At 43.4% G+C, this 14874-nt stretch overlaps 3 protein-coding genes across 3 annotated transcripts; all 3 read left to right on the top strand.

Moving 5' to 3' along the window:
- Positions 1-593: 593 nt before the first annotated feature.
- LOC26533301 (uncharacterized) lies at positions 594-1209 on the top strand. Its single transcript, XM_015182491.2, has 3 exons — positions 594-744; positions 802-1002; positions 1057-1209. Exons 1-3 carry the CDS (start codon positions 693-695, stop codon positions 1125-1127), a joined length of 324 nt encoding a protein of 107 aa, XP_015037977.2. The 5' UTR covers positions 594-692; the 3' UTR covers positions 1128-1209.
- A 98-nt stretch (positions 1210-1307) lies between these two features.
- Positions 1308-2682, top strand: LOC4802658 (uncharacterized). Its single transcript, XM_001359498.4, has 2 exons — positions 1308-2365; positions 2428-2682. Exons 1-2 carry the CDS (start codon positions 1333-1335, stop codon positions 2667-2669), a joined length of 1275 nt encoding a protein of 424 aa, XP_001359535.3. The 5' UTR covers positions 1308-1332; the 3' UTR covers positions 2670-2682.
- Positions 2683-12961: 10279 nt separating this feature from the next.
- LOC4802659 (probable palmitoyltransferase ZDHHC24) lies at positions 12962-14080 on the top strand. Its single transcript, XM_001359499.5, has one exon. The coding sequence runs from the start codon at positions 13064-13066 to the stop codon at positions 13970-13972; it is 909 nt and encodes a 302-aa protein (XP_001359536.4). The 5' UTR covers positions 12962-13063; the 3' UTR covers positions 13973-14080.
- The last annotated feature ends 794 nt before the right edge of the window (positions 14081-14874 follow it).

The raw sequence follows: 14874 nt of genomic DNA on the forward strand, positions 1-14874 counted from the left end.
GCACCTTGCAACCAAGTGGCTGCCACCGATGCTGCTGCTGACTCTGATGCCAATGCCACTGTTGCTGGTGTTGTTGCACCAGCTGCCTAAGTGCCATGCATTGAGATTGAGTTGTTTTCCTTGTAGGAGTGCGATTCCTCTTCAACCTCATCTTCTTCATCCTGGGGGTCCCCATCCTTGGGGCGCATTCCACTCGAGAAAATCGATGATGTCTTGGGTGCTTTTGTTTTTGCAGCCGCACTTCAACTTGAAATGTTTTGATAAACTACGTAGCTCTGGCTATGCAAAGAAGGAAGGAAAACCCAAGAAAAGGAAAGCAAAAGGAAAAGAAAAGAGCCAAGGAACTTTAAGCTGCAACTGCAGCAGCAGCAAAAGCAGCAATAGCAGCAGTTGTCAAAATGCTTAAGTAACAGAGGTGGAGCCATGGAGAAAGAAAAACTTTGGCCAACTGTCGAAAAACAAGCGAAATGAAATTGGTAAAACAATTGTCAATGCGTCAATTTGAATGGATTTCAGTTGCAGGCGACAGACGGCGGCAGATAAAAACATCAGCAAGAACAAGTGTCGAAAGTTGTCCCAAAACAAACTTTCACAATAGAGAAAGTAGTCCTTGACAAAGCTGGATAAGTAGAGAAGATCTATAAACAGAGCTATTTTCGGAGAGAGATTGTAAACGAACAACAGCCACAAATATGAACTGCAAGTTTCTTATATTTTGTATAATATTCAACTTATTTTGTATGGGTGAGTAGCCAATGAAAGCCAATCAAATCACTCCCCTGAACTCCGTGGCATTCCCAGATTTGCTAAGCAGCGCCAGCTGTCTGCGGGGCACACGCCACGTGTGGCAGCTGGAGCCTCCCAAAGAGATGGGCAGCTGCAAACGACTATCACCATTACGCTCTGAATTCGATGACAAAGGAACTGTTCCTGTTGTTGCAGCCCTCAATAATGGATTGTCAACCCTTGGAAATGTTCTCTCTCAATATGCAGCTATTAACCGTAAGTCCGATTATGATAAGGCTGTTGAACAGCAGATAACGATGAATGCGACAGTTTCAGGAATACATCCAACAGATGGTCAACTGAAGAACAAGCCGGCGAAGATAAATCGCATGTCCACATAAGACTCTATCCCACAGTTTCGTTGTTTGTTAAGAGCCTCATTTTATATTTTTCAAGTTAATAAAGATTAAAGAGCAGACATCATTTAGTTATCTAAAGAATATGCAGGGTATATATGCCCTTGCTTATCTAATGTTCTGCCGGCTGCCTTTATCTTTTATCAGCAGTCACCTCAGACCTCGAGAGATTAGTTTGAATCGGTCACTTATGGCAGCTGCAGCACCCGCTTGGATCACCGCTAAATATCTGAAAGATGCACTGCGACGGCACTACCAGGAGCCCCATATTGTGGTAGTTTTCCTTCAGCTCCAGTCAGCTCTGGGCAAGGGTGAAAACTATGGAGCCGTCCTAACACGTATACGTCTCGTGTACCGCATAGGATTGGGTCAAGAGGTTAACGAATATCTGATAGCCAAGACCAAGCTGGATGATGAGGATGCAGACACCAGAGAGAAGAAGGCACCCTACGACATCTACAATCGCGAGCTGGAGATCTATGAGGAGGTGCTGCCGAAGCTGCAGCAGCTGGCAGGTGAGAGACTCTGCCCCAAAGTGCTGCACATAGATCGCCAGCGAGGAGCTCTCATCATGGAGGACCTGAGCAGGCAGGGTTATGTGATGGCCCCGCGATTGGAGAGATTGGATGAGCAGCATTTGAGATTGGTGCTGAGAAAGTTGGCCATGATGCAGGCAGCCTCGGCAGTGCTGGAGGAGAGGTCCCAGCGAGAGGGTTGTTTCTCTCTAAAGAAGTACGATCGCGGATTTTTTAATCGCTATACGGAGAGCTTTCGTTCGTATTTCGTGGGATGTCTGATGTCATGTGCCAGCTACCTTAAGACACAACCGGGCTACGAAAAGCATTCTGACTTGCTGGATGAGCTGTCTCCCCATTATATGAGACTGGGACTGCTTTGCTTTCAGCCCGAGGCAGAGCACATAAATGTGCTGACTCACGGAGATGTTTGGACAAACAACATGATGTTCAAGTACGGAGCGGAGGGGCCAGTCGATGTGCTCCTGATTGACTTTCAGTATGCCTTCTGGGGCTCGCCTACGCTGGACATTCATCATCTTCTGAACACCTCAGCGGTGGAGCGGGTGCGAAGCGAGCGTCAGCTGGAGATGAGATGTGTCTATCATGAGGTGTTTGTTCGTGAGCTACAGAGGCTCAAGTTCAAGAGTCAGAGGTTGCCCAGTCGGAAGCAGTTCCATTTGCAATCGGAGCAGAAGCGTTTCTATGGTGCGGATGGTAGTGGTTTATCCTGTATGAGACAAATGATCAAGGAATTTGTATTCTTTCAGCTGTCCACTGCGGTCTGCTGCTGCAACCTGTGCTGCTCAACACGGACGATACGGATGCAGATTTCGCAGCTCTGCTCTCGGATCAACCTCGCGGACTGAACATGAAACGAAGGCTCTACCAGAACGAAGCCATTCAGGGGTCCATCAGACAACTGGTTACAGAATTCGAGCTTGAGGGACTGTTAGACCCGCAGCAATATGATGGACTTACCCTTAATGAAGTGGGGTCTGGCTCCTTTTGATAAACTCCCACCACATTACACGTTTCAATTAGAACGGGGGCTAATAAGCATAAGGGATGCATAGCGGATGGAAGACACAGCCACAGGCCGCAGGCATTTTAAAGCTTTTCGCCAGAACATCTCTCTGAATTATGAGCCACACAAAATACACAGCGAAAACACATTCAGCCAGGCCAAAACAAAAGCGCAACATATTTAGCCAGCAAATGGCAAGAAAGAGGCAGCAAAAGACCGAGACAGCCATGGATGGGGCCAGGCTCCGAATAGTTACACACATTTTTTGAATTGTTTAGGATTTTTGCATGAGTGTGTGAGTGAGTGAGTGAATGAATGAATGAATGAATGGCCGGACGGGCTACGAGGGTTGCAGGCTGCGGGAGAGCTGTGAGTGCGTGTCTGCCACAGCCAAATGGGAAACGGAAAATGAAAAGAAATGGAAATGCGGAAGAGAGAAAGAGAGAGAGTGGAAGGCACGTGCTGCTGGCAATGGGCTCTGGCTTAATTAAAACTTTAGTGCGAAATGCCAGCCAAGCTGTTGGAAAATTAACAAAATTATGACGAGTCTCTGGCGTCAGCGTCTGCCTCTGGCATTCGCTGGATGCATTCGGATTCAAAACTGCATTAAAGCTTGGCGCCATTAGGCTAAACTTTGCATTTAGCTGGAGGCCTGCCTGCTACAGCCACTGCACCTGAAACTAGGCAACAGTTTAGGGACACAGAGAGAGAGAGAGATAGACAGCATTACTGTGATGGACATAGAGACAGTCACCTGGAGGGGGAACTGCAGGGACAATAGAAAATGGCGACGACGCTGCCAAAGTCGAAGTCGACGGCGGCCGGGCCTGGGCCTGGGCCTAGTGACATTTCACAAATTCCAACTAAGCCTAATGCATGCCATTTAGCGATTGTAGTGTCACAGTGTGTGTGTGTGTGTGTGACTGCTTCGGCATGTGTGTATGTGTGCCAGCGTTATCTCACGCCGAGACGTCCTCAATGCGACAAAAGTGTCGCGCGTAAAAAGCAGCCCCGAACCAACAATTTTATTCTCTCTCTATCTCTCTCAGCTTTGTCTATGGTCTCCCTGTCGCTGTCTCTTTCGCTTCTTTATGTTCATGCGTATGTGTGTGTTGTCATCCTCGAGGCAGGCAATACAAACAGATACGCAGGCATACACACAAAAAAAAAAACACAAAAAGGAAAGCTCATGTCAAACATTTTAACGTTTTTAGGTGCTCGACTTGGCTTTGCTTTAAAATGGGAACCAACAAAAATCAGAACATTTTATGTACTTTGGCTACATTTTCACATTTTCCCTGTGAATATTTCCACAATTTTTCTATGGCCCCGCGAAGTGAAATGAGTTTTATATAGAATATTATATTAAGCTTGGTTTTAAACTATTTTTTTTTTTAATGATTTTTCATTGCAAACTGTATGATTCCCTTTGTCGAAACTATGATTTTTTGTACAAAGTTATTTCACACTTTTTTGTATTATTTCTCGAATATATATTTTATGGTTTCAGCCACAAGAGTTGTGCGTTGTATATATAGCTTTTATTATAGTTTTTGCTATATGAAATTTGTTTTTCAATGCTGGTAACTTTTAGACTATATGGTCGGGTGCTTTCTCCGATTGCATTTTGAAAAAAAAGAAGAATTTTTTACTCACAATTATCTTATTTTCTTTTATAGAAAGATTACCCAATGCTATGACAACTTTTGGTTAAGAAAGTTCGTTTTCATGTAAGCCAAAAATTGGATTCCATAGATTAAAACTTTGCTTTGTCCAAAGAGCAAAGGCAAAAGATAAAAATAGAATCAAGGATGGGCCTGGGGCGGGGCCAGGAAAAATATTAAAATTGTCCAGCCAAGGACAGGATTTATTTTCTTAATCCAAATAATGTCAAAAAGCCACAAACAAGCGACAGCCACATAAAACAACTTAGCAAATGAGCACACAAGCATACACTCGCACGAGTCTGAGTCCAAGGGAAAAACCAAAGAAAAATGTAATTTATTGTTATTACGAAAATAAATAAGAAAGACACAGCACACTGAAGAGAGAGAGAGAGAGAGATGTAAAAAGAGAAGGCGGAGCATGCCACACCCACCACACATACGAGTACAGCAGTGCAGCACAGAAATTGTGGCAAGTAAAAGCGTAGAAATTAAGCAACTGACCGCTGGCAAATAAACCGAAAAAGTACACACATGGACACAGATACACACAGAGAGAAGAAGAGACGAGGAACAAGAAATGGCAACGGCAGCCATTTTATATGCCATTACATTGTAAATAAAGTATTGTTTATTTGTACATACATATGTGTGGATGTGTGGCTGTATGGACGTTTGTTTGTGTGAACTATAACATGTGAATTTATGTGCAGCCAAAGTTGTGCCACATCCACATTTACTTAATAACCTGGAGCGCCAGCCCTGATCCACTTTTACGAGTACATTCCATGTACGAGTGTATGTTCGGGTGTGTCCCCCCACATGACATTATCGTTAGTGGGGCGGAGCCCAGCCCATAAGTAGGCAACACTTAATCAATCCCGGTAGTAGATCCCTAATTCTTAACCTAATCAACCTTCGGACCTGGGAACTGGGACCTGGTACATAAATAAGGCCCAATATTTTCTCTAGCAAATTGCAAAAGTTCCTCATCAATTGCAACTGTAGCTTGGAAAAAGTGTGGTGCAGTGCATACTTGGTCCGAGCGAGGCACAACTCGCTCCTCGATTGGCTTTTCCCGGAAAATTTCAATTTATACGAAACCAGCCGAGGCATCGAGTCATCGAGGCACAGGGATGGGATGGTTTAACCCTTCGGGGTCAAGTGTGAGTAATTACCGCAGTTAGGCAGCCTGGAACCTGAGCAGCAAATGAAATTTCCATGAGCCAAGCGACTGGCCGTAAGGGCCAGGCTTTAAAAATAGCTGCCTCCAGTGGATTGTTGCTCAGTTGGCCATGCAGCAGGTTGGGGGTGGAAGTGGGCAGAGTGTGGGCGGAGGGCAGAGGTCAGGCTACAGTTGACTAAACATTTTCATTTCGGCCTTCTCAGGCATGGTCTGCTCTGTGGGAGGTAGTTGGAGCTCCAAGTCAATGAATTTTGGCACATGGCGTATACTTGATATTGCGTGTCCTTCCCCAGTGGATGGTGTTGTTCTTTTTGTTTTTTTTTGTTTTTTCTCTCTGTGCTAAATGATTTCATTAAGTGCGAAGACGAACACGCTGGCCAATCGATAAGTTTTCCCAGGCCTTGCGCTGCCAAACTTTGCACTCCAATTAGCCCAGGCATTAAGTTCTTATTCCTATTTTAATTGTAATTGAATCTTGATAACTGAATTTCCCCAATTAAGGCCTAAGCCGGACAACAGTTGGAAGTCAAATGACACACGACCTAACATTTCAGAAGGCGGAGGTCGTTGCACGGGGCGACAAAGAAATGCGATTTACATTTCGAGCTCAACTGTAATTTATTCACTGCCGGAGGATCAAGCAGAAACAAAGGAATGGGCCACATAATGAATGGCAAACAAAGCATTCTCTTAGGCGCCGCTGCAGCTGTCTGACATGGATATGGATGTGTGTGTGTGTGCGGTCTAGTGTCAAAGTTCAAAGAACGCGGAGCAAAAAATAAAACGGATTAGTTGGGCAGCGAGACATAAGCCATGCTCCATCTTCATCCAATTTCCAGTAGTGGCAGCAACAGTGGCAGCATCAGCATCGGCAACAGCATCAGCATCAGCCCGGGGCGTCAAAGGGTAAGAATATAATTGCATTAGCCAGGTCCGTGTGCGGCCGGGCCCAGGCACAGGTCCAGAGATTAAACCATCAGCCATCAGAGGAGGCCTGCCCTGGTAGCAGGGCTCAGACGTTTATTGAAATCTTATGACACCCTCTCTGTCCAGGCAATCTAAATTGAAATGGGAATTTTAGCCATTCGTTTGTGCATACGAGCAAATTCCATATAAAATTTACTAAATCAATGGCCAGTGAACCTAATTGAGTTACTTGAAATTGATTTAGTTGACAGACGAATATCCAAAATGCTATTGGAGCTAGGCTTGAAAGGTAAACTGTGCGAGCAGGAGAACTAAATTGGTTATGAGGCGAATACTCGTGTATGCAAAAAAAAATATGGTTTTTATCTAATATTTTACAAATAAATGTTAGTTGAGTGCAAATTAAATTATAAATAATTTTTATGAATATGAATGACTATGAATATTTAATTACATGATTTAAATAATACCACGTTGCCATTATGTAATTAAATAAATCCAAGAAATTAGTCTAAAAACAATATTTGGAAATATTCAAAATTTAAATTTCCTTTTTTTTAGTTCCTGCTTAGACTATTATTGTTAAACATATAAATAAGGGTTATCTTAAGAGAATTTAATACAGAGAAATATTTAATGTCTCTTTCTGCTCTTTCGCTCTTTTCCTCTCTCGCTACTCTCTTGTTCTCTTTCTGCACAAAAGCCCTACAGCTTTTACTCTCTTTCATTCTCCTCATTCCAACAAGGATGCTGTGAGTGAGCCAGCTCTCAAAAGCTCTCCCGCTCCTCTGATTTGAGTGGAACGAAACCCTGTGCTGAAGTGAGTCCCGGCATTGAGTGGCCATCGAGTCAAGCGCTTCGCACTTGATATCCCTTTACATCACTCGTATCCCTCTTGGCCCGAAGCTTCCTCCCTCCCTTCTCCCCTACGCTGTCCCATCATTTATTGCTTCTTCAGTGTCCCGTGTTGTTGTGTGCAATTCCACTTGGCTTAAATTTCATTTTCCTATGTCTTTAGCATTAGCTAGCACATTCCTTCTTCGGAAGCTCCTCTTTTTCAACTCTGTTTTTGTTGCCACTTCATTCTGGGCCAAAGCAGCGACAGACAGGGAGAGAGCGTGGTGTCGGGAGGCAATCTCCCCATTTGGCCTTTGTTTTTTATCTTTCGAGCATTACTCTGTTTGCCCTGCCTTGGGTTGTACCCGTTGTAGAGGCTACCCCAGCCGCTTTGCCTTCATCTTATCTTCGCATTTTTCTGTACTACGTTATTTGTAGCACATAGGGGTATATGGATTCACGCATCCATTATCTATATTGCTTATTGGGATCAGTTGATCATATAGATATCCTTATGAATGCCTGGATCTTAGAGACTACAGTTACTTCATGTGGTTAATCATGTTAATCGGTTAAAACTGTCAGATTAAAGAACTCAACTTGTAGTGAATTGTTCGATTTATTGGCAGCAAACCAAACAAAGCGCACTCCCTTAGAGGGTATCCCATGTTCGTATTACTCGACTATACCTTTGGTTTTTTGGTTTTTTCCCTTTCTGGTTTTGTTTTTATTGAACAGCGTTTTCTTTGTTTGATTTTTGTCAACGCTTCTCTGGTACTCTGGCACTGGCTCCTGGGCTGCTGCTCTCCTTTGTTGAGCTTGGGCTTCATCCTTAGTTACATAAGTGGCGCTCGGCAAGGACTCTGCATTTTGCGTGTTTGATTTTTATTTGGCTTCATTTGTTCATTGTTCATTTCCCGGTTAGTTGCTCTTTTAATCGCCTTGCTTAGTTATCTCTGGCTTCCGTCCTGCGTCTTGTGCCTTCGGGATGTTCGAACTTCTGCCAGAGCGGGCTTTGGGCGCCTTAGCCGGGCTTTCAATTTCAATTAGTTGAAGAGCGTTTGAGCGCTGGCTACGACTTAATCCTGTTGCTGATGTTTTGGTTGAGCTATTGGGTTAATATTTAATTGACATTTGCCGAGATCAAAGTGCGTTTTCCTAGTTGATGCTTGCAATCTTTTCTGGGGCAAAACTCTTTGCCAGGTAATTTATTATTTTTGCTTTGGCTTAGCTTCTGTTTTATCCCTATTGATACGCTAATTACACGAGATAATTTATCAAACGAACACTCAGATAATCTTGAACAGAGTAGCACGTATCGGTGGCTGCTAAAAATTCTGCTGCAGTGGCAAAAATTGCTACTTAATTACGTTGGCTTCGGCATCCGCTCCATGCTCCATGCCCCACGCCATTCCATCCTCCATTCTTCTTTCTCCTGTTCATCCTCGACGTCAATGTCACGACTGCAGGCTGCCCCACCTGCCCCTCGCTGGGGTAACTTTACAATTAACTACTAATTGCTCATACGCCACGTTGCCTGGCTGGCACTAGGAAAAAGTCAGGTGTGCGTGGCGGCGGCTCCACACACCCACCCATCGCCGCCATCGCCTCCATCGCCTACATCGCATCCATCGCACCTGTCTTTCTTGGCCTTCATTTTGCTCTAATTATCCGCGTTGTCACCCACCTTTGTCGCTGTTGTTGTCTGGCATTTACTGAATTAAGTTTTAAATTTTTATTAAATGCCTTTTGCGCATTCTTTCACTCTCCCTCAGTCGCCTCTCTTTTCTCTCCCTGTCTTGGGCTTTCAGCTACTGTAATTAGTTTTTAATTGCTTTTCAGGGGAACGTAACTATGCGAGCTCCGAGCCGGGCCTCCGACAGGTCCTCCGTAAATAGTTCACTTTTGCTCCCGCCAAGCCTCAGCCTAAAGATTTCCCCGTTTTCCATTTTCCATTCGAACTTTTTACACTTTTTTATGGGCACAGACGGAGGCCCATTCGCAGCTGTGGCAAAGTCAATCAGCAATCGGGAGTGCTCCACATCAACGGCATGTTCAGGCAAATGGCACAAAAGCAAAGAGAGGCAAAAAGAAGTCAGTAGGGGAAAATCAGCAGGGAGAAAAAGGAAAGTAATCACAAAACTTTCGCAATAAATCTATGGAAATAATGAAAAACCCAAAGTGCTAGCCGACATTCTCTCGCTCACTATTACAATTTCAATATTTCAACATACATATATCTGAATGTCAATATGGAAATGGATGGCGGCCACGAGAGGTCAGTGCGACAATAAAATACTCTCAGACGCAAGAAGGTTGACAATGAAGAGGCTGCCTGGCCTAGATGGATCATGTAGATTAGGACTCGACAGATAGTAGATATATGTACATACATAAGTAGTAATCCATAATACAATCCATTAAAATTTTTGTTAATAACATGATTCTATTTGCTGCTCAATTTCTAGACTTTGATAAGGATCATCAAGGGTTTGCCTTTCCCATTTGAGACAATCATTCAAAGATATCCATTTCAGATATTTGCAGTTGTATCATTCCCATCAATCAATACGCACTTTTGCTCTTATTTCGATTAAAGTATCGATTTAAACAAATTAATCTTTGCCAACTCTCGATTACGGTAAAGATATCTTCAATTACATAGGGTAAATACTTTGCACAAACAGAGTATCAATCAACAGACATGGTAGCCAAAAAGGGTCCACACACATACATGGAGAGTCCTTGTTCGTTCCAATTTCCCCAACACACACACACACACACACACACACTCACCTCATGCAAATTACAAACACATGTCGAAGGCGCAAAACATTGTCAAACAAAAATGAAAAATTTATGAAAACGAAAATGAAACAACAACAAAATCATAAGTGGAGCAAAAATATGTCGCGCCCAGCGAAAAAAAAAAATGTATGTATAAAAAAATAAGGAAAATTTTACAGAGGAGAACAGAGGTGGAGAAGCGTGGACGGAAAAGCGAAATTTTCGTTCCGTTTAGGTGAAACTTCCAACTCATTTCGCACAAATGACAAGCCATTTTGTGTGCCGAGTGCCAAATATTTTACATGCCAGGCAGCAAAACATATTTTTTTTGGCACAACACAGTACACCCCCAAATTGCAAGGAGCAAAAACCAGTCTAAGAAGAAGCATGAGGAGCAGATATTAGCACAGCAGATGTCTGCTTTCGAAAATCACTCATACGCAACGTTGCCGCCGAACATTGAACAGCTTCAATTGCCGTTTGATGGTTCATTAAAATTTTGCTTGCTGCATTGGGTCGAGAGCAATCGAGCACAATAAATCGAGACCAGGTGGCAAGCGAGCAGAGAGCCGAGTATTCAAATAAATGATGCAAGCTGCTGCTTCCACTGCTGCAAGCTCCAGTTCGACTTGTGGCAGGAGCGGCAGTGTCAGATGGGATGGGGGCTGTGCAGCTGCGACCTATGTATGCCAAGCTTAGATAAATAGCGAAATAAATTAAAGTGTGCCGCATGTTTTGAGCATCGACCTGGCTGGCACCTTAATTGCCGAGACTCGAGTCAAGACTGTGCCAAGCAGCCGAGACTTGAGAGAGCCTTAACCTGAAAAAAAACTCATATCCCCACATATCGTACCACATACCACATAGCAATACAGACACGCCAATGAGGCCGGCACACGTGTGGCAAGTATTTATGTACTTTGTTTATCCCAAAATTGCAAATAGGGCTACAGAATGAAATGCATCGAAGGACATAGAGATGACAGAAATTATTATTAATATTAATAAATTATTGGATGAAGAAGGACTTCAACATGACTACAAGGGTTTATATTTCGCACAAGATTTTGGGGTATATTTTAAATCCTGACCAGACCTATATCAACATTTTTGTCGTGAGCAGATTAAATTCAATATAATAATATATAATATAATATAATATAATAATTGACTTAGATACTCGTATTGAACGATTTTGTAGAAGGTTTTTCAATTAAAACCCAAATTATTCTCTCTAGACGTATGTAGGTAGCGCATCACTTTGTCGCCTCTGCGGATTGAAAAAAATTTTCATCAGTTTTTTCCAAACGTTTATGTATGCCGTGCACGCACCTGCTTGGCCTAACCTGGGCCACATATCTAATTTTAAACATTTTTCAAACTCAATTACATTCCAAGGAGCCCGAAGAAGATTATAGGGAGTGGGAAGACGAGAGGAGTCGTGTAGGTGTAGGTGTGCCCCTTGCCAGGTAATTGCTTGCAAATTACACAGTTACAGGGCCAACAGAAGAAGAAAAAACCCCACGGGAAGGACAAAAAGTGAATGAAAAACAAAACTGGAACCGGGAAAACTTTTCAGAAGAGCTACGAGTAGACATATACAAAGACAAAAGTCCGTCTTCTCAGCGTTGTCGTTGGCGCGTCTAATGAAATCAAACAAAGACACCGCACCGGCAGGATGGCAGATCTCACTCACTCTCGGGGTGGGAAATCATCTTAAATTAGCAGCAAAACTCGGCAATTATGCGAGAAGTTGGCCAAAACCAGTTGCCAACTTTACTTTACTCAAACTTTACTTGGCTTGCCATTCTTTTTGTGTGTGTTCTTCTTTTGAGCAAATGCTAATGACTGAAAGTGCCACACTGAGCCACACAGGAAAAGGAAGACGGAGGGGATGGGATGGGAGACAAAGTCAAGCCACAGGTTGACTGACAAACACATTGACAGCGCGTCGAAGGGGCGAAGTGGCTGCCGGAAATGGCAGCACAGCACAGCACGGCACAAAATGGCTGTTTGCTTGCATCCGGTCTAGGCCAAAGATGGCAAACAAATTTAGCCATGAAGTGAGGAAAGTCCGTTCTGTTCCTTGCATACATATTTTATGCAAACGAAAAGCACACTACCTCTGCCGCCCCCACCGCAAACCTAAAATGGAAAACCGCGGCTTCGCCTTCAAATTTCTCCTCCCTCCACTTACTCTTCTAAGCAGCACCCTTACCGCCCGCCAGCCCTGGCGTACTGGGAATGCTTAGTTCATATTAATAATTCATAAAAATTTATGCGAAATAGACAACATTTGTGTCAGTTCTGTCAGTTGCTTTTGCGGTCTAACCTGGCCGACAGCTGCCGACCCGGACCACGGCTGGGCCGTGAGCGGTTGGGAGGAGGGTTGGAGTCTGCCAGCTATTTTGTATACTTTACGGGTGTATCCATACATTTTTTTTGTTTTGTTTTGCGCCCTGTTTATATTCTTGACATAAAATTCAGCTGCTGTTCTTCGGAGCTGTGAGGATTGTTTGTACACTCTTTTGTTGATGTATCAAAATTTCGTTGCATTAATATTCAATTTAAGAGTAAAACTATCTAATTAAGAGCACCATACGGGTTGTGCACTGATTCAACCATATCTTATTTTTATAAGTTTAACATTCAGAAGAACAGGCTTTTAGTCAAAACCACGTTCATATACTCACACCCACATTTTTACATATTTTTTCTGATTCTTATTAAGCCCCGGTCTCAACAATTAGAAAAGCAATTTCACGTTAAGCCGCTTACAAATAAAAAGAAAATTGAAATTGAAATTCCCTTAGAAACAAACACAGCTCTGTTCCCAGACAAATAGCAGATTTTTTTTTTTACATCTCATTGCCTGATGCGATTATGTCATTTATTCCAAAATCAAATCAGTCAGAGCGTTCGAAATTTTCTTCAAGTTACTAAAACACTCCCCAAATAACAGATTTATAATTATTTGAATGGTTAAAATTCGGAAGTTGATTCTGCGCCAGATTATGTGCATCCTATATTGTTGGGAGGAGGCGGCCCTCGACTTCATGGATCGCCACAACACCAAGATCCAGGCCATATTGCATCCGGTCTCAATGGCGACACTGGTGTCGGTTATCGGGTTCCTGCTCGTCTACGATATGCTCTACGCACTGCCAGATCTGACCGACCCCGACGGTCTGTGGTACAAGATAAACTTATTCTGGAGCATCTTCGTCGTGTACAGTATCTTCAGCAATCTGTGGATCTGCTTTTGGACGGACACCTCGGTGCAGGCGCTGCCCGAGCACCGCTTGCGGCCGCCGCCGGAGGAGGCCCACCTGTGGCACTACTGTGCCAGCTGCGAGATTATGGTTCCTCCGCGGGCCTGGCACTGCCGCCTATGCAAGACATGCTGCCTGAAGCGGGACCACCACTGCACTTTCAGCGCCAACTGCATCGGCCACCGCAATCAGCGCTACTTCCTTGTCTTTCTCTTCTACGGAACGCTGGGAAGTTTCCAGTCCCTGGTCTACAATTGTATCTATGTGTGGACAACTGGTGCCTTTGTCGTTGCGGATCCCTTCCTGATCTTGAGTTTTGGGCAGCCGAGAACAGACCCATCCATGGGCTGGAAAATCATAACATCTATGGTCCTCAAGTTGAACGTAGTCGCCGCCATTGCCGCCAGTGGCATGTTCATCACTCAAGTGTTAATGGTCTACCGGAACAGCACCTGCTTCATGATGTCCGACCGCACCTACGACCTCGGACCCATGAACAACTTCCGCCAGGTACTGGGCAAGCGCGGCTTCTGGACCCTACTATCGTCGCACATCAATAGTCCCCTTCCCAACGATGGAACCGAGTGGCAGATGACCAAGCACACGGATGTCTAGATATCCCACTAACCCACTGTGAAACCATCAACATCATTCCCCTGTACTAAATAGACGCTCGCTTCGATTAAAGATTCTCAATTCCCATGCTTTTGGCCAGACAATCGAGTTTCTCGCTTCATTTAATTCGGCAATTCGTGTCGCCATTCAATGTGCTAATTACCATTGCCAATTCGGTGCGAGGGTTGGGGTTGGATGGGAATAGGAATGGTAATGGAAATGAGGGTGGGATGGTCACGCGTCTATATTTTATCTGATTGCTGGATGGAATTGCAAATTTCTGTTTTGCTTTGTAAGAGAAGGGTATATGTATTTTGATGGGTTGGTAGTAGCGAATGCAGTGAGAAAACTAAAGATATGTAGAAATAAATGAGGTGAATGAACGACAAAGAAATGTAATGATATAATAATGAGTGTTCAAAGATGAGATTCCACGAATAACCTATCTGGACTCTTTCTCTGCCCATAGTAGTATTTAAATATAGAAAAAAAGGTAAATAAAAGTCATTTATAGCGTATAGATGGAGGTACAGGCACAAACAACGAAAAGAGAAAGACATTTAATGAATAGAATAGAATGTTACAATGTAGAAATATTGTATTGTATATTAATAACATTGAACATATGTATACTTACTATTAGCTCTTACGCCCACTGTAATTTCTTCAAAAAAATTAGTTCTTAAGACCACTGTGCGATAGACCACTACGATACATTTTATATCAATGAAAAAAAATGAGCAACATTCAGAATAATGCTTAAGAATTGAAGGAACATTTAAACTGATAAAGATAGTTACAGTAACAGTTGTAGTAACCATCATTTATCTGGACAATCGGATTGATTTGATCCACAAAAATTGGAGATAGGAAGATGCCTTCATTAACCTGCTTGCCAGTTA

Source organism: Drosophila pseudoobscura, chromosome 2, assembly GCF_009870125.1.
Source record: "Drosophila pseudoobscura strain MV-25-SWS-2005 chromosome 2, UCI_Dpse_MV25, whole genome shotgun sequence".
NCBI lineage: Eukaryota > Metazoa > Arthropoda > Insecta > Diptera > Drosophilidae > Drosophila > Drosophila pseudoobscura.

Bases quoted from the DNA above. Each gene is read 5' to 3' on its own strand.
- LOC26533301 (XM_015182491.2), top strand. From the start codon at position 693: ATGAACTGCAAGTTTCTTATATTTTGTATAATATTCAACTTATTTTGT. The intron at 745-801 runs GTGAGTAGCCAA...TGGCATTCCCAG, and splicing joins ATTCAACTTATTTTGTATGG to ATTTGCTAAGCAGCGCCAGC. The intron at 1,003-1,056 runs GTAAGTCCGATT...TGAATGCGACAG, and splicing joins TCAATATGCAGCTATTAACC to TTTCAGGAATACATCCAACA.
- LOC4802659 (XM_001359499.5), top strand. From the start codon at position 13,064: ATGGTTAAAATTCGGAAGTTGATTCTGCGCCAGATTATGTGCATCCTA.
- LOC4802658 (XM_001359498.4), top strand. From the start codon at position 1,333: ATGGCAGCTGCAGCACCCGCTTGGATCACCGCTAAATATCTGAAAGAT. The intron at 2,366-2,427 runs GTGCGGATGGTA...GTATTCTTTCAG, and splicing joins GGAGCAGAAGCGTTTCTATG to CTGTCCACTGCGGTCTGCTG.